The following is a 16,920-nucleotide window of genomic DNA, read 5'->3' as shown; positions in this document are numbered from 1 at the left end:
TTAATTAGTTTATTGTTATTTTTTATTATCGATCGAACAAAAGTCAAAAGAGAGAGCAATACGCAACCGAAAGGGTCAAAGGGCAATTAACTTAAAGCTACGTTTTGTATAAAGAAATAGTTAGTGGGCCTTTCCATTTTGAACCCTAAATGGCCCACGATTTGACCAGTGACCAATTCATTGTCGTGTACAATTACTCCGTTCCTGCAAAAAAAGTCAAAATTATACTTTTTGACCGATTTATTTCGAAGAAGAGATTTATTGGGAAATAATGGCACTCATTGAAATTCAACGTGTTTTGAGTTTCCCGAAAACAAAAAAATATCACATTTATTAAATAATTACTTTTAAAGCGTCATCACCTAATTCACCTCACCGCTTCCACTAACTCACATAGAGAGAGCTTGAGGAGTAGTTTCTGAAACGCAGCGTCTCGCTGAACTACCATTCTCGAAAGTGCACGGTCAGTGACGTGACACGCGTCCCCATCACTCCAGAAAACATTTTTAAATTACACGCGTCTACTTTCCGAGAGAGATACATCTGTGCGAAGCTCCATTAGGTGACAGCCGATCCAAGTTTTCTTCCTTCATCTCTCGCCCTTTCTTCGAGCTGGTTAACCTCGTGGAATATTGTGGGCATTAATGGCGGCGGGGGCGCGGGAAAAGAACGGCGCGAAGGGTTGCCGTTTCGCCTCCCTCCTAGACCTCGAAATCCTCGCTTCCTGTCTTCATTTCTCGACTTCTCGCTTCTCTTAGCACACCATTTGCAAGTTTAGGTCAATTGCTCCAGGATCCCCACTTCTTGTTGTCCCAGGGGCTTCATTCTCGTTGGATTGGAGCATGGTCTTTAATTCCTTGCACATAATTGAGGGTTTAAAGTTGCTCTTGTGATCTGGTAATGGATGGGAGTAGCAGGTATCGTGAATCAGCCGAGTACTATAATGGTGGTCGGAGCAGTGACAAGGTAGTTGGGTTTGACGAGTTCTTGTTTCCAGGTTCTTATTGTGACAGAGGTCAGTATTTTTTTTTTTAAAAAAAAAAAAATCTAGCTCTACCACCTTTTTTAATGTCTGTTCCTGGAATTAATATTATTTTGTTCATTTAAAAATATTTTGTGCTATATACTTGCATTAGAACACTGTTTCTGAATGCAGATTTTTGTAGTAGTAGACAAGGGGTGAAAAACCAGCCAATAAATTGTTGGATTTTAGTTTATAAGTTGAATTTCCCTCGAATCTGATCGTTTTATCATTTTCCTTCTTGGATTCCAGCAAACCTCATATCAGCGTCTAAGTAATGTATGTTAAACCCTACTTTAGTCTCACGTGGAGAGTTATGAGCTAATGAAAGTAATTAATAGGCTTATATGAGGGAATTAGTTTTAGTTTCGGTGTAATTATTCTCAATCATTAGTGAGGCTTAACAATTAGATAGATAGATTATGTTATTTGGATGATTTGTGACATTTGGTATCACAGGTGACATAATGGTATTTGGAACAGGTTATCTGGGTGATGATGGAGCCACCATTAGGCCTTAAACACTGTTAATTAGCAGTAATTCTAGGCTAAGAATTACGCGAGGTCTTATTCTTGAGTGTGTTCTACATCCTAATTTAGTCTCACATGAGTAGTTGTGAGCTAGTGAAGGAAGTTTATAGAATTAACTAATTCAAACTTGGCCTTAGTGTCAGAGTTAGTTGTTGGACATAACAAGTTATAGATATGGTACATTCAATTGGCAGATAGTGACATTAAATTTTGGTTTCAATTTTGATCCTGTTACCTTTTTGCCACTTGAATTTCCAAAAGTAGTGTTGGAGTTAGTGGTTGAGCATAACAAGCTATTGGTACTTTCACTTGGCCAGGTAGTCACATTGCATTTTGGTTTCAAGTTTGACCTTGTTACCATTTTGTACTTGAATTTCTAAAAGCTTCACCCTAGCGTGTAAATTTAGAAATTGTCTTCAATTAATTCAAAGGATATGATTGTATGACATTTTGAATCTTAATGTTGTATCTAGCGAAATTTCAGTCTTGCAGCTGAAGTTTGATTTGCTTAATACTTTCACTCTTGAATTTAGAAAACTTCATGTTAGCCCAATATTTGTTATTTTGTTTTGATTCAGATTGTGCCATAATGATACTTTTGTATAAATGGAATTTTAAAGTTGGTGATTGAGGTTTGATTGTTCTATCAATTTGTCTCTTCAATTCGGTAAATAAAACATTAGCCCCTACATTTTGTGACATGGTTTCAATGGCTCTGGTCGTATAGTGTTCTTTGCCGTAATTTGTTTCAAGGAAATTTGGCCTTATTACCACTTTCACATTTGAATTTTTGGAAACTTTGCATCACCCCTTAAATTTGTATTTGGTTAGTCCAGATAGCCTTAATTATATATCTTATGTTGATAAGAAATATTCTTTTGGTTTCTGAAAAGTAATGAGACAAGTTGCACACCATCTTTAATGCTGTGCATACTTCTATCTGTTTATACAGGGTGTCCAACTATCATGTAAGGGACACATGGAAGAAATTAAGAAATGGAAAAGTGCAAAGCTATCACTTCCAGAAAAAAGAAATGTGAATTAGCCAGCTAATCTGATCCTCCCACCTATCTTATTTTTTTCTCCTGCATGCTTTGATCTCCCCAGAAGAATTTTAGTCACTGATCTTAGCATCTGCATTTGATCTTAAAATACACAAAGCATAAAGAGATTCATTAATTAAGTAGATTTGGTGATGAATTACCTTGCTGTTTGGAATGTAGCAGACCCTTTAGAATGATCCATCCAAGAGATGCTATATGCACCTTCATTAATTCATGGAAGTCTCATATTCCAAAATCCCCCCTCAAATTGTACTCATTATTTTTATCATAAAGCTGTTAGATGTATTCCAAATAATTACCTAACATGGTAAGTAAAGATCTCCAATAGAGAATGGTGCTGAATGCATATAGATCAGGAAATAGCTCTCATAAGGAGTAATTCTCTGTTGATCTTAAGCTTTTTTTTTTTTTGCTGTGCTGTAGGGTTTCAATAACTGAAATAACTTATAATATCCATGAAGATTGACCTGTGAAGTAGCCATGCTTTCTGTGGTTTAGGTATGATGGAAAACCATTGAGCCATTGAAACACAGCAAGGAACTAATTCCTGAAAATTTGCTCCATAGTATCATGCTTTATTTTCACAGCCAATTGGAGTCGAGGGCAAGGTTGTGGTTCTTGATATCAATAACACCCAAGGCCTTCCAATTTAGAACATGACTTGCTGACTTTGCAAATGTAGAATACACGCCTGCAAAAATGATTTATAAGTTTGGTTGATCCTTTTAATAATCATGGTAAGGACTTAGTAACATAATGGAATAACAAATATCACTGTTGACTAGAGTGACTTCTTAATAAAAGAATCTAACTTTCTTAATTGCCAGCTTGTTGTCAGCCCTAGAGATAAGGGACCAATCACACTTGAGTGACCTCTTAAAAAAGTGAGAAAGGCCTAAATGGGTGTGGGGCAACTCTTCCAGAGCACATTTAAAAGATTCAGAAATGCCATGTATTCTTCAGAATCAAGTCCCATGGAGCTGATCATACTTCTACTGTAAATTATTCACTTTATGTTCAAATTGAAGGACAATTTTCCAAAGGTTTTGAATTCAACTTGTATTATCTTAGCAAAAGATTAGAATGTCATCAGCCTGATGACTGGCTTAAGTTACTTGATCAAATTTCCCTCACCCCTAAGATCTGAAATCCTTGGTGGCGTTGGCTGAGCAGTATGTGCTGTAGGAATAGGATGTCACAGCTTAATAGGTTTGGAAAGAGGAACCTAAATGTGATTATTTGAATTGAAATGATAAACTAAATGTAACTTCAAGACTTAATTGAAGTTTCAATTTGAGATCAAGGGTCAAGTGATAATGGGATCAAAGGCACATTTTTATTTTTTTTCCCCTAATTTTTTCTTATTAAATTACTCGTTGTTGGATTTTTTCTGCATATTAGTTTCTATTTTTGTGCTTGCATTATCTTTGCTTCACAATCATGTCCAGTCTTAGTCTGGCTTGAATGTGAAGAACGTTAAGAATATGGGATGCCAATATGACTCTTTTCTATCACATGAAACCTTTTGCCTTTAGTAACAAGTCATTGATCATTTAACATAATTGCTTGATCTGCTTTAAATTGTTTCTCCTTTCCTTTTTAATAAAATATTGATAGTTATGGTCTTTAATCTTATGTGGTTTTCTTTTGCATTCTTTCTCTTGACTCTATTACCGTCTTGTGCCTCTAAAAAGGCAACGCAGGACAACCAAACACAAATAATGATGAGGTCAAATCTCACTCTACACGTAATGAGGTTGCTTCAAGTCTACAATTCACAAGTGCTGCTATGGATAATCCTTCCATTGCTGATTTGGAAATGCTACAATCTGTGAATTCCTTTTCTGAACTTTTAAGTGGCAATGCTTATCTCGGACCAGGTTTGAATATTAAAGTTATATCTTTCATTTTAGTTATATATAACAAATGAGGTATTTTGGCTCAATATTTCTGTAGCACTTCTATGCCGCTAGAGGTCATGCTTGCATAGCAAGCAATATCAGGTCACTTAGACCTCTATATAGCTATTTCATAAATTTGCCATCCTCAAGAGTTTAATCTCTCAGGAAGTAAACTTCTACCAAGCGGTAAATCTACATGAGAAGATTTTAAACGTGGTAGCAATATATTAATTTTATTTGGTTGAATTTAGGAACATGTGTATTGTTTCAGTTATCATGATTTATTGTTTTCTGAATTAAATGAGAAAACAATAAAAGTAAATTAGGTAGACACATTTTATGTTTGTCTGTGTTTGTTGTATTTTTAGCTCTTTTCCCTTTGACATTTAACATTGTTAGCAGATCATCTACTTGCTATATCCACTATGTTTTCAATGGTAAGTTTCTATTTTATAAAGGAAGCAACAGAAGTATTTTGTTGAAAGCATTAAATGTGGGCAAACTGATACAACCATAAAACTCATGTGGCTGGAATAATGAATTGGGTAAAATGATAATGTATTAACAATAGATATGCAACTTGAAATATGTAAAAATGACAGGCTGAAACTGTAACTTACCCTCGTACTATTTGCAAAAAAAATAAAATAAAATAAAGCTTACCTTTTCAATCTATTTGTGTTTAATTCATAACAAACCAAAGCAAACAAAAATTAGCAAAAGAAACTGAACTTAAATAAACTAGTTTGTTTGATTGGGTTGCTATCATGATTAACCCAAATTCATAAGCTGTTAGAAACGAATTTAATATTCATAGCTTAATAATAGGAAGGATATATTTAGTTAGGACATTGATGCATTAGCTTTAGTTGGTACATTGACGCCACATACTTGGCTATATCGTCCAAACTTTCTGAAGCATTTGCTACTCAGGATTATCAACTGCTTGAAATGCCTGTGCAAAGTAGTCATAGCAATCTACTGGAGAATACAAAATTGTCAAGAACTTGTTCGATGAGATTCTTGAAATGAGATGTGTTCTGATGGCATTACATTAACTTGAACTACTATTTTTTACAGTGTTCCAGCCAAATACTAGGTTTTTCCCACAAATGATCTCAAATTATACCTTTCCAATGGCATCTACAAGCTTTGTTAAAAGCAGTGATTTCAGCGTGGTGGATGGGAAGAAAGAGGTAAGCATCTTGTTACATGGGTTCAAAGTTGATTAAGTAAAATTAGTAAAAGATTATTGTTTCTATTGTGAATATTTAATAGAGGCTATTGTGCCAGGAGTTGATAAGCAACAGAGGATGTAGTGCACTTCCAGCATGGGAAAACAATGAACAGGCAACATTGCAAATACCGAATCAATTAACCTTTCAACTTGAGTCAGAAATAACTGACAAAGTATATTTTTTTATGTTTCTGCATATTTTCATTTATCTGAAAACTGGTTTCTAGCTTTATCGCCTTCCATTTATAATTCTCTGTTAATTTTTATTGATTTATTTGTTTGTTAGCCTTTATTGCATAATTTATTTTTCAAAGATGGTTATTTTTAGTTTTTTTGGTTGGAGGATCACTCTGTTCCATCATTTGAGTAACCAGATTTATTCAATAGTGTTTGAAGAGTCTTGTAAATTTCACCATGAGCCATCTAAAGTCTAATGGCAAGTGTGAATCATCCTTGTAACATATGTTTTCCCAACGGGAGCATTTGGTTTGAGCCATTTTCATTTTCATTTTCCAGAAAGCTGCATTTTCTAGATATTTGGAAAATGATTTTTTTCACATTTTCCATTTTCTTAGAAAATACTCTTTGTTTCTAGAAAATGAACGTGGAAAGTGCAAACCAAATACTATTTTCTAGAAAACTGCATTTTCTAAGAAAATGAAAACACAAAACAGAAAACGAACAAACCAAACGCTCTCAGTTTTGCAAATAAGTGCTACTATTCTATGGCATAGCAAAAAATGGATACCTAAATTATATGTTAAATGAATCACAACAGCTAATACCAGACAGACACAACATTTAATATTGGTGAGGGTTATCTTGTACCCACATGTCAATATTGAGTTTTATAATTTATTGATTATGTGGCAGTTGTTCAACAAAAGACAGTTCATATAATGCAACACTAATATCAAATTTCTTATAATAGAAGGAACTTGGATGTAAAGACTTGCAAGTTGCTCTGTGCAAAGAGTTGACAAAAAGTGATGTTGGAAACACTGGAAGAATAGTACTGCCAAAGGTGTGATCCTTTCTGTCTTTTTCCCTATTGTTACTTAGTTTTTATTTTTAAAATAACCATAGAAGTGCTCGTGGTGTATTGAGCAATTATTATCCATTTTAACATTTAATTAAACATTAGTATCCTTCTTAAAGAACCATCAGTATGATATATCCTTTACATGTAGAGGGAGGCTGAGGCTTGTCTTCCTCCACTATCTGAAAGAGATGGCATAGTGCTGCACATGGAAGATATGACACTTCAATGTTCATGGAAATTTAAGTACAGGTATGTCTCTAGTTCATTTACTGAAAAGGCAGTTCTCCATTATATTTCAATATACCATTTCCTTGTGCAAAATTAAACATCATTTCTCAAAGCAAATAATTCTTTGGAGCTTTTTTAGCTAAGGCAGCCTTATGTTAGAATATCCACCAAAAGATTACAAAATAACCCCTCTACAAAATAAAATTTTAGTTTTAGTTGGCTTATGTATAACGCTCTACTGAATCTGTGTAAACTATATCTCACTGGTTATATTTAATAATCACCTTTAGTTTCACTAATTATAGTTTTCCTTAGTTCTCTCTATCACTCATAACTTTGTGATTCAATTTGTCTAAGTGTAGCATGTGCTTGTCTTTGTTGGATTTCATATCATTTAACCGACTTATTATTATTATATCATCTATTTGAATTACAACTAATTCATAATCACTCTTGAATAATATATATATATATATATTTCTAGTTACCTCATCTATCCATGTTATAAGTATTGCAGATTGCACCAGCACCAGTCTGATATAATATTATTAGTTTAAATGGAACATTGCAATCTCACAAGACACCTTAAATTCTTCTGTATTTCAACCACTCTATTTATTCAATTAGTGATCTTTATCAATATCTTATCTTTTTCCTCTGTGAGTAATGGAGTATTTATAATATCTAAAACTACTTTATGAATTAGTACCTGGATAGCAAATCTTGTATGAACTATTTTGTTGCAATAAACACAGTGCTTCTTTATTGCTTCTTTATTATGAATTTGTCTATCAAGTTGCTCTAGATCAGCTGTTTCACAGTGCTCTGTGGTTTTTATGTTTTGAATTGAAGCTTACCTCATCGTGAGCGTGAAATTGTAAGCTACGAACTTAACCTTTAGATACTTCTCACTGCACAAATAATCACTTATTTAAGGTTGTTAGTGTATATTCATGGTGAAACATCTTCAATTTCTATTTCCCTGAATTGTTGAAATTCTGAGTGTTCATCTTTTTCCCTTGTTATCTTTAGGTTTTGGCCAAATAACAGAAGTAGGATGTATATTTTGGAAAATACAGGTAAGAATAGTGGATGCTGCATCCTGTTTCCTTTTTCTTTCTTTTTAATTTTCTATATAATGGCTTTTCCATATTCAGGAGATTTTGTAAGGGCACATTGTCTTCAAACAGGAGATTCTTTAATTATTTATCGAAATTCAACTTCTGGAAGTTTTGTAAGTTGAAACTCTCCTTTTGTCCATTCCAGGTGTTGGAAATTACTAGATCTTTACTGTATTTGGTGAATCAAAAATATGAAATCTGAATAATTTCCACAAATCTCAATGGAAATTAATAACGTTGGCAACATAAATTGGTCGCATTCCTCTTTGCCTAATATTTTGAAACACTTTCAGCTAAATCACATCTTAACTATAATAACACAAACTGCTTCCTTCCTAGGCATAAGTCCTAGTAACCTGATCAAATCTTAACAGAAATAATTCTCATTCATGTGATTCTTCTGCCATAAAGTTATTTATGTATTTACTTTATTCATAAGAAATTTAGAACTACTTCAAAAAAATTTTTAACTTCAGCCTTTTGTAGTTTCTCATTTCAGTTTTTCTTTTATTCTCAAGATTGTTAGGGGCAAGAAGGCAAATCCAGAGCAGTCTCCTTTGGATACGGTGAAGTGCAACTGGAAAAATCAATTCAGTATCGATGAAAAACACTGCAGCAGTTCCATGTACAATAATGAAGCAAGGAACCGATAGGGAGGTACGTGGAACAAAGATAATTCATTGGGGATCGAAGCAGTTCTTTCAACTGATCGTTTATGGTTTGGCCAGGGCCCAGGGGTTATTTTGCTAACTATTTTGTACAACTTTGTTTATTCCTTAGCATGGAGAAATTTAAAAAACCCGGTGTCAATAAAATTTCATATATATTTATTTCGGTCGGACGTCAGTTCACGTTTGTAAAATTAGTACGTGATCATTTAAAATAGATGCAAAATTCAACCCAAAATTTGGTTTCTAAAAAGGTGAGAAGATTGTATGAATATGCTTACCGATGGCTAATAGATTTTAGATTAGAGTAGAAAATGTGACACGTAAAAGAGAAAAAGTATAAATATTGGTGATACTATAATGTTGTGCGAAGTTAAACAAAAGAATAAAATTTTTGCTGTTGAGCTTTAATCATTTATATAAACATAAATCAAAACAAATTTTATTAATGCCTAAAGAAAGAAAGCATAGCTCTATTTTTGCAAATATCTGATTCCTATTGCATAAACACAAACCTCAAGTCTACTTGATATTTTATAAAACTTTACGTTTACTCCAACAATATAATCTTTTAAAACCTTTTAAGTGCTACTTCAAAAATAATACATTTAAAACGTATAGACTTTTAACAGTACAATTTATAGGAGCCTTTCCATTTCTTTTCTGCTCATTTTCCTTCCTAAAGCCATTCCCCCCTTTTTCCACGTTCTTAAACATCCCTGAAAATATAATTTAACGCAAAGGTATTAAAATTAAATCGGACAAGGTGAGATCATAAAAAGCTTCAGGGTCATATTTGGAAAACAATAACAAGGCGTAAGCATGCTTTTCTTGGAGGGGGAAAAAAAGAAATTAAGAAATATGAACCTCTGTCCCAACCTTTATATTCGTCATCTTCCAAACCTATAAAATGAGTTTCTTCATCTTCTACATGAATCATTTTTCTTAAACAACAACAACAAAATCATAACAAAGTTTTGTAGCTGGTTATGATAAATTAATCAACGCAAGGCATCCAATTGTAACTAGTAAGAAAAATAAAATCGTTTAGCAATTCTTAATTTATAAAATGACCATGAAATCAATCCCGCCTTGTTTTTTTTTTAAAAAAAAACTTTTTCCAATAATCAGTGTGATTGTTTACAAAAGTTCAGATTCAGATACTCTGAAAAGAACCCAACTGCAACTGCAGAAGATGTCAATAACAGAGTTAAGTGCATATGGATTGTTTACTGAGAAGAAAAAGAAATAAAGCAGATTGAATTAACATTAAACAAAATTGAATAGCGCAGTAAATTTTTTCAGATTGTTGCAAATCTAATTCCATTTTTTATTTATACAAATTTAATCTATTTCAATTATAACTTGTCATTAACAAGAAGATTGCCTTATGTACATGACATGATTTTACATAAACTAAAGTAGACTATCTTTCCTTGTTTTGTTGTGTCTTCCTTGTGTCGATAAATCATGCTTGAGTGTTCTAATTCTAGTTGACATGACATATCCTATTCTATGATGGTTGAATAAATTCCATTATGCACGTAATCGAATGCTTCTAGATAAGATACAACTGAAGTAGAAGATTAGATTTTGTATATACAATTAAAAGGAATTCCATGTCTGAGCCAAGTATGATAACTCCAAACCACTTTCCAACCAAAAAATATGAAGAAAAAAAAATACACAGATTACCTCTCATGAAGCTAATCGACCAAATAATATTCCGCTGAATATGATAGCTCCAAACCACTTGTTTGACACAAATCTACAAACAAGAAAAGTTGTCCAATGGTTGAAATGCAAAACAATTTATCTTTCACAATGCAATGATTGCTTGGCAGAAATAAAATTGCTCTTGAATAACTCGTGAACTTCCTTGCTAAATTTCCATTTTTTTGACGTGTCTACATTTCATCAGATCTTTAAGATTATTTTTTTCTCTTGATGTGGAAGTCACACAGAAAGCAAAGCTTGTTATCCTTTCTCATGAATGTCATGTAACCAAAATGTAAATATTTTCTAGAAGAAAATCAGCCTTACTTTCTGTTGCAATCTGCACGACTAGACAAGTCAACAGTAAAAATCTGCCATCCTAGGTGCCCAGCAGCAGCTATAAGAAATGTATAGTATTGCCATGCTGCCCTAGGAAACATAAGCACACATTCATTAGAGTATGAAAAAATCATAGATAAATAATTGTAAGAAATAGATAATGTGTACCAAGCTCTGCATTGTATCCACTAAGAGCTAGATTGCCAATGCATGCAATTGCAAAGCCAGTAACCCAGTTCTTTGTCAAACTTCCAAATCTCAAAGCTGTTGATTTAACACCCACCATTTTGTCATCTTCCTTATCCTAAGAGTAATTTGTATTAAGTCAATACTACTTTAAAAAGTTAATCAATTGCATAAAAACAAATGTAAAAAACTCAAACTGACAAGAAGTGCCAATGTTAACAATATATACCTGATGTGCATATATCGTGTCATATACAAGGGTCCAACAGACACCAGCAGCATACAATGGCAGGACAATTGCAGGATCCAAACTTTCTTTAACAGCAGCCCACCCTAATAAAGCTCCCCAGTTGAAGGTTAAACCTAAGTATGCTTGAGGCTGTAGTAATATTAGCTAAGGCAAGTAGAATGGACGCTAAAAAAACTAATGATAACATAGTCATTAACCTGTTTTTCTTAGTACATACCCAAAATGTCAATCGCTTCATAAGAGGATAGGAGGAAACCAAAAATAACGACGATGCACCAAGTATTTGGCTGCACTTAGAAAAAATTAAAATGAGTAAAAAAATATTTAGTTCTCCGAAAACTACAAGTTAATACAAGTTAAGTACTTGGAAGAATAGTACTTCTGTAAATACACATGCTTATGTTTTTAGGAAAGAAACTCACTATTATGTATAACAGAATTGAACTATATTTGAAAGTATATTACAAGGGGTGAACACTGATATTGAGACGAGATCAAAGCAACTAAAATCTTACTAAATAGGACCAGAGAACAGATTATAAAAGGTGGGTCTGAGGACAGATTACAAAAGATGGGTCAAGCAAGTAAAGCCCATGCTAAAGTTTAAGTACTCTTGGACACATAAGGTTTTGAGTTGAGAATGTATTCTCCATTGTTCAGCCAATATCAGGGACCTAGTAAGACGTGGCAACATCAAATCTCTCTTGTGCTCTAGATTTCTACCATCTATGAAACGGACATGCATATTAGTTGAAAAGAAGGTGAGTTCAGTATAAACTAAATAGACAACAAAAATCTGAATCATATTGTCAAGTATTCAAAAAACATAAATTCTGACTTACAAGTATTTTATGCATGATAATGATCTTTAAAACAACAAACACCATCACCCTAGAACTGTGAGCAATGAGGAACATCCTTTTTGTTATTTTTGCATCATTATCCATGACATTAAATCTCACCCAAACAAATTTTCCCTTAGTTTGTGGATAATCAAAGATTGCATGCTTGATCCATGACGAAAAGTATCTTCACCAAGGGTCTGCTGCATGGTTTCCTATTCATGAAACAGTTCTTGCTGAGTTACTTGATTGTCATATAAAGAGTGCACTGAGTCTACCACAAATTCCTTCAAATTTCCACATTATTTTTATTTGTGGAACAAATATGCTTTAATTATGATGGCTTTGAAAGAAGTCCAGTAAGTACTTAAGTCTTAAGAGTATAGCAATTCTAAGTCTGGTTCAGAACATTCTGATTGTCCATAGGTAATGACATAAAAAATAGGAAAAATGATTAAGTTCTGCTGTCAAGTTGGACACACATTTACCAGTTGATTTTGAATGTTAGCTGAAATTAGAGTGTCAAGATTAAGACCAGTATAAAACCTTTGTGAGAAGAGACCAATTTTAGTCTATTCTAAGGGAATATCTCAATGTACTTTTAACAGAAACATCCTGATTCAATTTAAGTAAATGACAGAAGTAATTGAATTCTTTTTTAAAAAAAATATAAAACAAGATCTAACAAGAAACCTTTGACACATGCAAAATGTGTTGGCATCTCAATGAGGAAAACATTAATAAAGTTTATTGAAGATATGTTTACCTATAAGTATTGAGTTGCAGAAGGATTCCTAAACCTAAAAGAAGTTGGAAACCCAAAAAGCAAAGCCCTTGAAATGGTGACAAAATACCAGATGCAATGGGCCTATATTTTGTTCGCTCAACCTGCAGCAGAAGGAACCTCATGTGAGTATGAACGCACATTGTTAAGATGTTTATAAAGTGATCAAAAACTTTTTATTTATGCTGTGACACTATTTACCGCCATGAACAAACTTTAAAATTGGAACTAAAAACATTAAATTTTATAATTTAAAAATAAACTGCATTAGTAAATAAGCCCTACCAACTTGAAATATATATATGTTCATATATAATAGAAGAAAAAGGGAAGTAGATTACCTTGACATCAATGTCACGATCAAGAAGGTCATTCACAGTACAACCAGCTCCCCTTAAAAGCACAGCTCCACAACCAAACAATGTTAACATTTTTATGTCAGGAAGGTGCCCTGGTGTTGCTGCCATGGTAATTGACCTGATGCACGATTATGAGAGTATCAACATGGCAGGAATTGATCAACAAAAAAAATCTTGATCTAGAGGATATGCCAAAGAGATAACCAAGTTTCTCATCAAAGTATGTTTCAATACTTTTACCAAATGGGTTTGATAGGCGTGCAAAATTAGTTTATATTAGACTTTGGCCAATTGCAGCCCATTTGATTGCCTCATAAGAAGAATGAAAAAAGTGGAAATCAGAAACATGAATAGGTGCATGTGCTAACACACACGAGCGTGCGCGCGCGCACACACACACACACACACACGAGCGCGCACACACAAACAAGCACATAAGAAAAAAAAAAAATCTTAAAAACAGACTAAATATACAAAAGAAAAACGTAATTAGCATCTTTGGTCATGTCATCAACACTCCCTATGTATCGGTGATCTTATACCTATTTTGTATTTATGGCTTAGAATCCTAGATGGCAGGATAAGACCAGGTAAATGACTCCAAGTAGTTGGGACCCTATCAAGCACCCTTTTTTTTTACCGTTTTGAACAGTGGATTCATGTAGTGGAGATTTTTTTATTCATTCAACTTAATTGTTCCCTCAAGTATTCTCATATTATTTGCAAGTTAAAAATTCATACATTTGATCTTCGTTTTATAATTACACACGTAAATTTTGTTCTTCAAAGAAAATCTGACAAGCAAATGTAAAATAAAAAGAAATAAACAGTACCACGTGCAAGGCCAAGCCAATAGCCATACCCCTATTGGCTTATCCAGCCGTGCTAGTAGCGCATACGGGCGCACCGACGGGGGCAAGTAGGCGTCGAGCCACGACGGAGGCGCTTCCACAGCTCCATCTTCCGGACGCCGCGCCACTCCATCCCCTTCGGTTTCGTTGGAGGAACCGGACAGAGAGGCGAAGGACAGATGATGGGGGAATCCAACGAGAAGCGGCGATCCCGCCCAAGGAGGGCGACTCAGACGCGGGATGGGAGATCCAAAAATATAGAGGATGGAGGAAGAGCTAGGAATTGGCGGAGGGGAAGCGAAGGGGAAGATGGACCTGGCAGCCGCCGGCGATAGGCGGCGAAGCTTTCGAGCTGCGCGAGCAAACCACAGCGCCATGGAGGCGATCGATCCCCTGCGCTCACAACTCCGAGTAAAATGGGCCGAGAGTTTAAAAATTAAAATCTAAAGAAGGCCCATTTAGAAAATGCAGACATTTAAATATTCAGCTGCTTTATTATTTTTCTCTTTTTTTTTCGGTTACTTTTAGGACGATGACGCATCTTTGATGACAAATATATTTTTTTTTCAATTTTATTTTATTTTATAACAAGTAGGAAATAAAAAAATTATCCACTAATCATGTCATCCTCCCATTAAAAAAATTAAAATGGAAAAAGAACAGCAACAAAAACTCGATAAGAAAGATTCATACCATGTTTTCCACGGATTTTCTTGAACTATGAACAACAAGATAATTAATTCTTTCCACAGCTTGATTTGGAGAAGAAACTAATTGTGAAAAAACAATTAAGAATCAACTCACGCAGTTCAAGAAAGCCTGTGGAAAGCATGCTTACAATCTTTTGCCATTGGATTGAACTGAAACAGCTCAAACGAGAGAATTATTTATGATGTAGAAGAATTGAGAAGAAGATAGACGAGGAAAAGGAGAAGGATTGTGGAGAAAGATTGCCCTTTTTGCCTGTTTAAATAGAAGGAAAAGGTATAGTCCACTGCTTCTTCCTTTGCACACGCCTCATACAGTGCCTTCAATAGTAAGACTGAACCGAACAAGATATAACTCAAGCTCAACTCTTACATAAAAATTTATTAATTTATATATCAAATATTAGTCTAGAATAATTCTGTCACTGTAACAAATTGGCTGAAAATGCTATTAAGAGTGTTCATCTGACCCACTTCATCATAATATGAGATTATTAAGATGATAACAATAATTCTTGTTGATCTTAGCTATGGCAACAAAAATGAGTAGACACAGTTGTTATCTGTGCCCTCCCTCTTGGTTCGACTAGTAACTCGTTCTAGCTAGCTAGTTCATGGCTTGACCAACCCTACTCAATAATTTTGACAAGAAACATGGGGGTCCAACCGCATGCTTATGGGGAGGCAGGTGCCTGTGTAGCCATCTTTTTCCTCTTCTCTTTTAGCTAACAATTTTAATGCAATGAAAGGACAAAAAAAAAAAAGGGTCTTTGCTAGAGGCATTAGGTTGCTTGCAAGGAAAAAGGTAGGGCAGACACCCCCATTTTGTGAACTCCTATTGCTTAATTTAATTGAAGCAAGTGCTACGTGATGTGGCCACGGTCACTTCTTACCATAATAATGAAAAGAAAAAATATCGTGATTTGAATTTTAAAGAGGATGAATTTAAAGATCAACTTTTGAATGTAATTATACTTCGAATTTATCCTATAAAAGTATTATTAGAAGAAAGAGGACTTAATGGCATTCAATTGTCTACTTAATTGGAATGAGGTGTGAATCGTTACTCTTTCAAACTAGACTATCTATAGTTTAAGTTTAAATTGAATCAACCGCGGGTCCAGCGGCAAGGCAGCAGGGAGTCTAGAAGTCTCTTAAATGTTTATGGTTTAATTTTTAATTACGACGTATTATGAGATATTTTTCTTTAGTGAAGTAATAAATCTAAAGTGTTGAATTGCTAAGTCGTTGCGAGCATTTTTCATAATTATTTTAATGATTGATGAAAAATTTTTATGAGATCGGACCGATTATTTTTATGATTAATCAGCCCGAAGATTAAGTGGTGTTAGTTTAACATAAAAGTTTAAATTGAATCAAATTTTAGTTATCAATTGTGAAGAGGTTATAGGCTATTGAGAGAAAAATTGAAAGATTCAAGCTTACCGATTTGTGTCACAAGATGTTGGTTTTCATTTATAATTTTTTTTATAAATATAAATTTGATAATTCTGAATTCAAGTGTTGTAAACTTGTAAACTGGCTACAAAATTTTAAAATTCATAATAAATATATTTTATTAGTTTAATTGGAATTTAGATGTTATATAAATTTATTATATGATGAGGAAGTGTAAAAGAAGCATACCATTTATCTTCTTGCAAAGAAACATGTTTTGTCTAAAGGACTTAAATGTTAAGGAAATAAGTATCAAACTCTATTGTAAATTTTAAATTCAAATTTTTTATTTAAAATTGATTAATCCTAATTTAGAATTTGTAAATGAATTGAACTAAATAAGCTTAATTCATTAGTATTAAAAGAATATATAAAATACACAAGTTTGAACACTAATAAACCTAATTCATTAAAATTATTTATAAATAAAGTTCATAAATAATTTATAAATAAACTTATTTATTAATTTGTATAAAATTTAATTATAATTTAAAAATATTATTTATAATATGCTAAAAGAAAAAAAAACAATATAAATTTTATAGCATTAGATAAAAGTTCAACCTAATTTACAAGGACAATAACATTATTAGTTGAGCTCGATAAAAATTTAGG

At 33.4% G+C, this 16,920-nt stretch overlaps 2 protein-coding genes across 4 annotated transcripts; one reads left to right on the top strand and one right to left on the bottom strand.

The window, feature by feature from the left end:
- The first annotated feature begins 546 nt into the window (after nt 1–546).
- LOC122015790 (putative B3 domain-containing protein Os04g0676650) lies at nt 547–8,991 on the top strand. 2 transcript variants are annotated; one of them, XM_042572824.1, is made up of 9 exons: nt 547–1,015; nt 4,311–4,496; nt 5,598–5,713; nt 5,811–5,927; nt 6,689–6,778; nt 6,945–7,045; nt 8,057–8,103; nt 8,182–8,258; nt 8,664–8,991. In XM_042572824.1, exons 1-9 carry the CDS (start codon nt 901–903, stop codon nt 8,796–8,798), a joined length of 984 nt encoding a protein of 327 aa, XP_042428758.1. In that variant the 5' UTR covers nt 547–900; the 3' UTR covers nt 8,799–8,991. The 2 variants fall into 2 exon arrangements, with proteins under 2 accessions (XP_042428758.1, XP_042428756.1); XM_042572822.1 differs by having other exon boundaries at nt 549–1,015; nt 6,686–6,778.
- Nucleotides 8,992–9,323: 332 nt separating this feature from the next.
- On the bottom strand, nt 9,324–14,851 carry LOC122016600 (4-hydroxybenzoate polyprenyltransferase, mitochondrial-like). Of its 2 annotated transcripts, XM_042573955.1 has the most exons (9): nt 14,123–14,844; nt 13,272–13,407; nt 12,913–13,034; nt 11,522–11,591; nt 11,284–11,433; nt 11,037–11,172; nt 10,857–10,953; nt 10,509–10,581; nt 9,324–9,532 (listed from the first exon to the last, which is right to left on the bottom strand). In XM_042573955.1, exons 1-8 carry the CDS (start codon nt 14,515–14,517, stop codon nt 10,512–10,514), a joined length of 1,176 nt encoding a protein of 391 aa, XP_042429889.1. In that variant the 5' UTR covers nt 14,518–14,844; the 3' UTR covers nt 9,324–9,532; nt 10,509–10,511. The 2 variants fall into 2 exon arrangements, 1 of the variants encoding a protein (XP_042429889.1); XR_006121141.1 differs by lacking the exon at nt 9,324–9,532 and having other exon boundaries at nt 10,857–10,958; nt 14,123–14,851.
- Between the last annotated feature and the right edge of the window lie 2,069 nt (nt 14,852–16,920).

Source organism: Zingiber officinale, chromosome 8B (assembly GCF_018446385.1).
Source record: "Zingiber officinale cultivar Zhangliang chromosome 8B, Zo_v1.1, whole genome shotgun sequence".
Lineage (NCBI taxonomy): Eukaryota > Viridiplantae > Streptophyta > Magnoliopsida > Zingiberales > Zingiberaceae > Zingiber > Zingiber officinale.
The sequence above is the reverse complement of the archived record's forward strand: the minus strand, read 5'-3'. Positions and strand labels throughout refer to the sequence as shown.

Bases quoted from the DNA above. Each gene is read 5' to 3' on its own strand.
- LOC122016600 (XM_042573955.1), bottom strand. From the start codon at position 14,517: ATGGCGCTGTGGTTTGCTCGCGCAGCTCGAAAGCTTCGCCGCCTATCG. The intron at 11,434-11,521 runs GTATGTACTAAG...ATATTACTACAG, and splicing joins TGAAGCGATTGACATTTTGG to CCTCAAGCATACTTAGGTTT. The intron at 10,954-11,036 runs GTACACATTATC...TTCCTAGGGCAG, and splicing joins TGGATACAATGCAGAGCTTG to CATGGCAATACTATACATTT.
- LOC122015790 (XM_042572822.1), top strand. From the start codon at position 901: ATGGATGGGAGTAGCAGGTATCGTGAATCAGCCGAGTACTATAATGGT. The intron at 5,928-6,685 runs GTATATTTTTTT...TTCTTATAATAG, and splicing joins AGTCAGAAATAACTGACAAA to AAGGAACTTGGATGTAAAGA. The intron at 8,104-8,181 runs GTAAGAATAGTG...TTCCATATTCAG, and splicing joins GTATATTTTGGAAAATACAG to GAGATTTTGTAAGGGCACAT.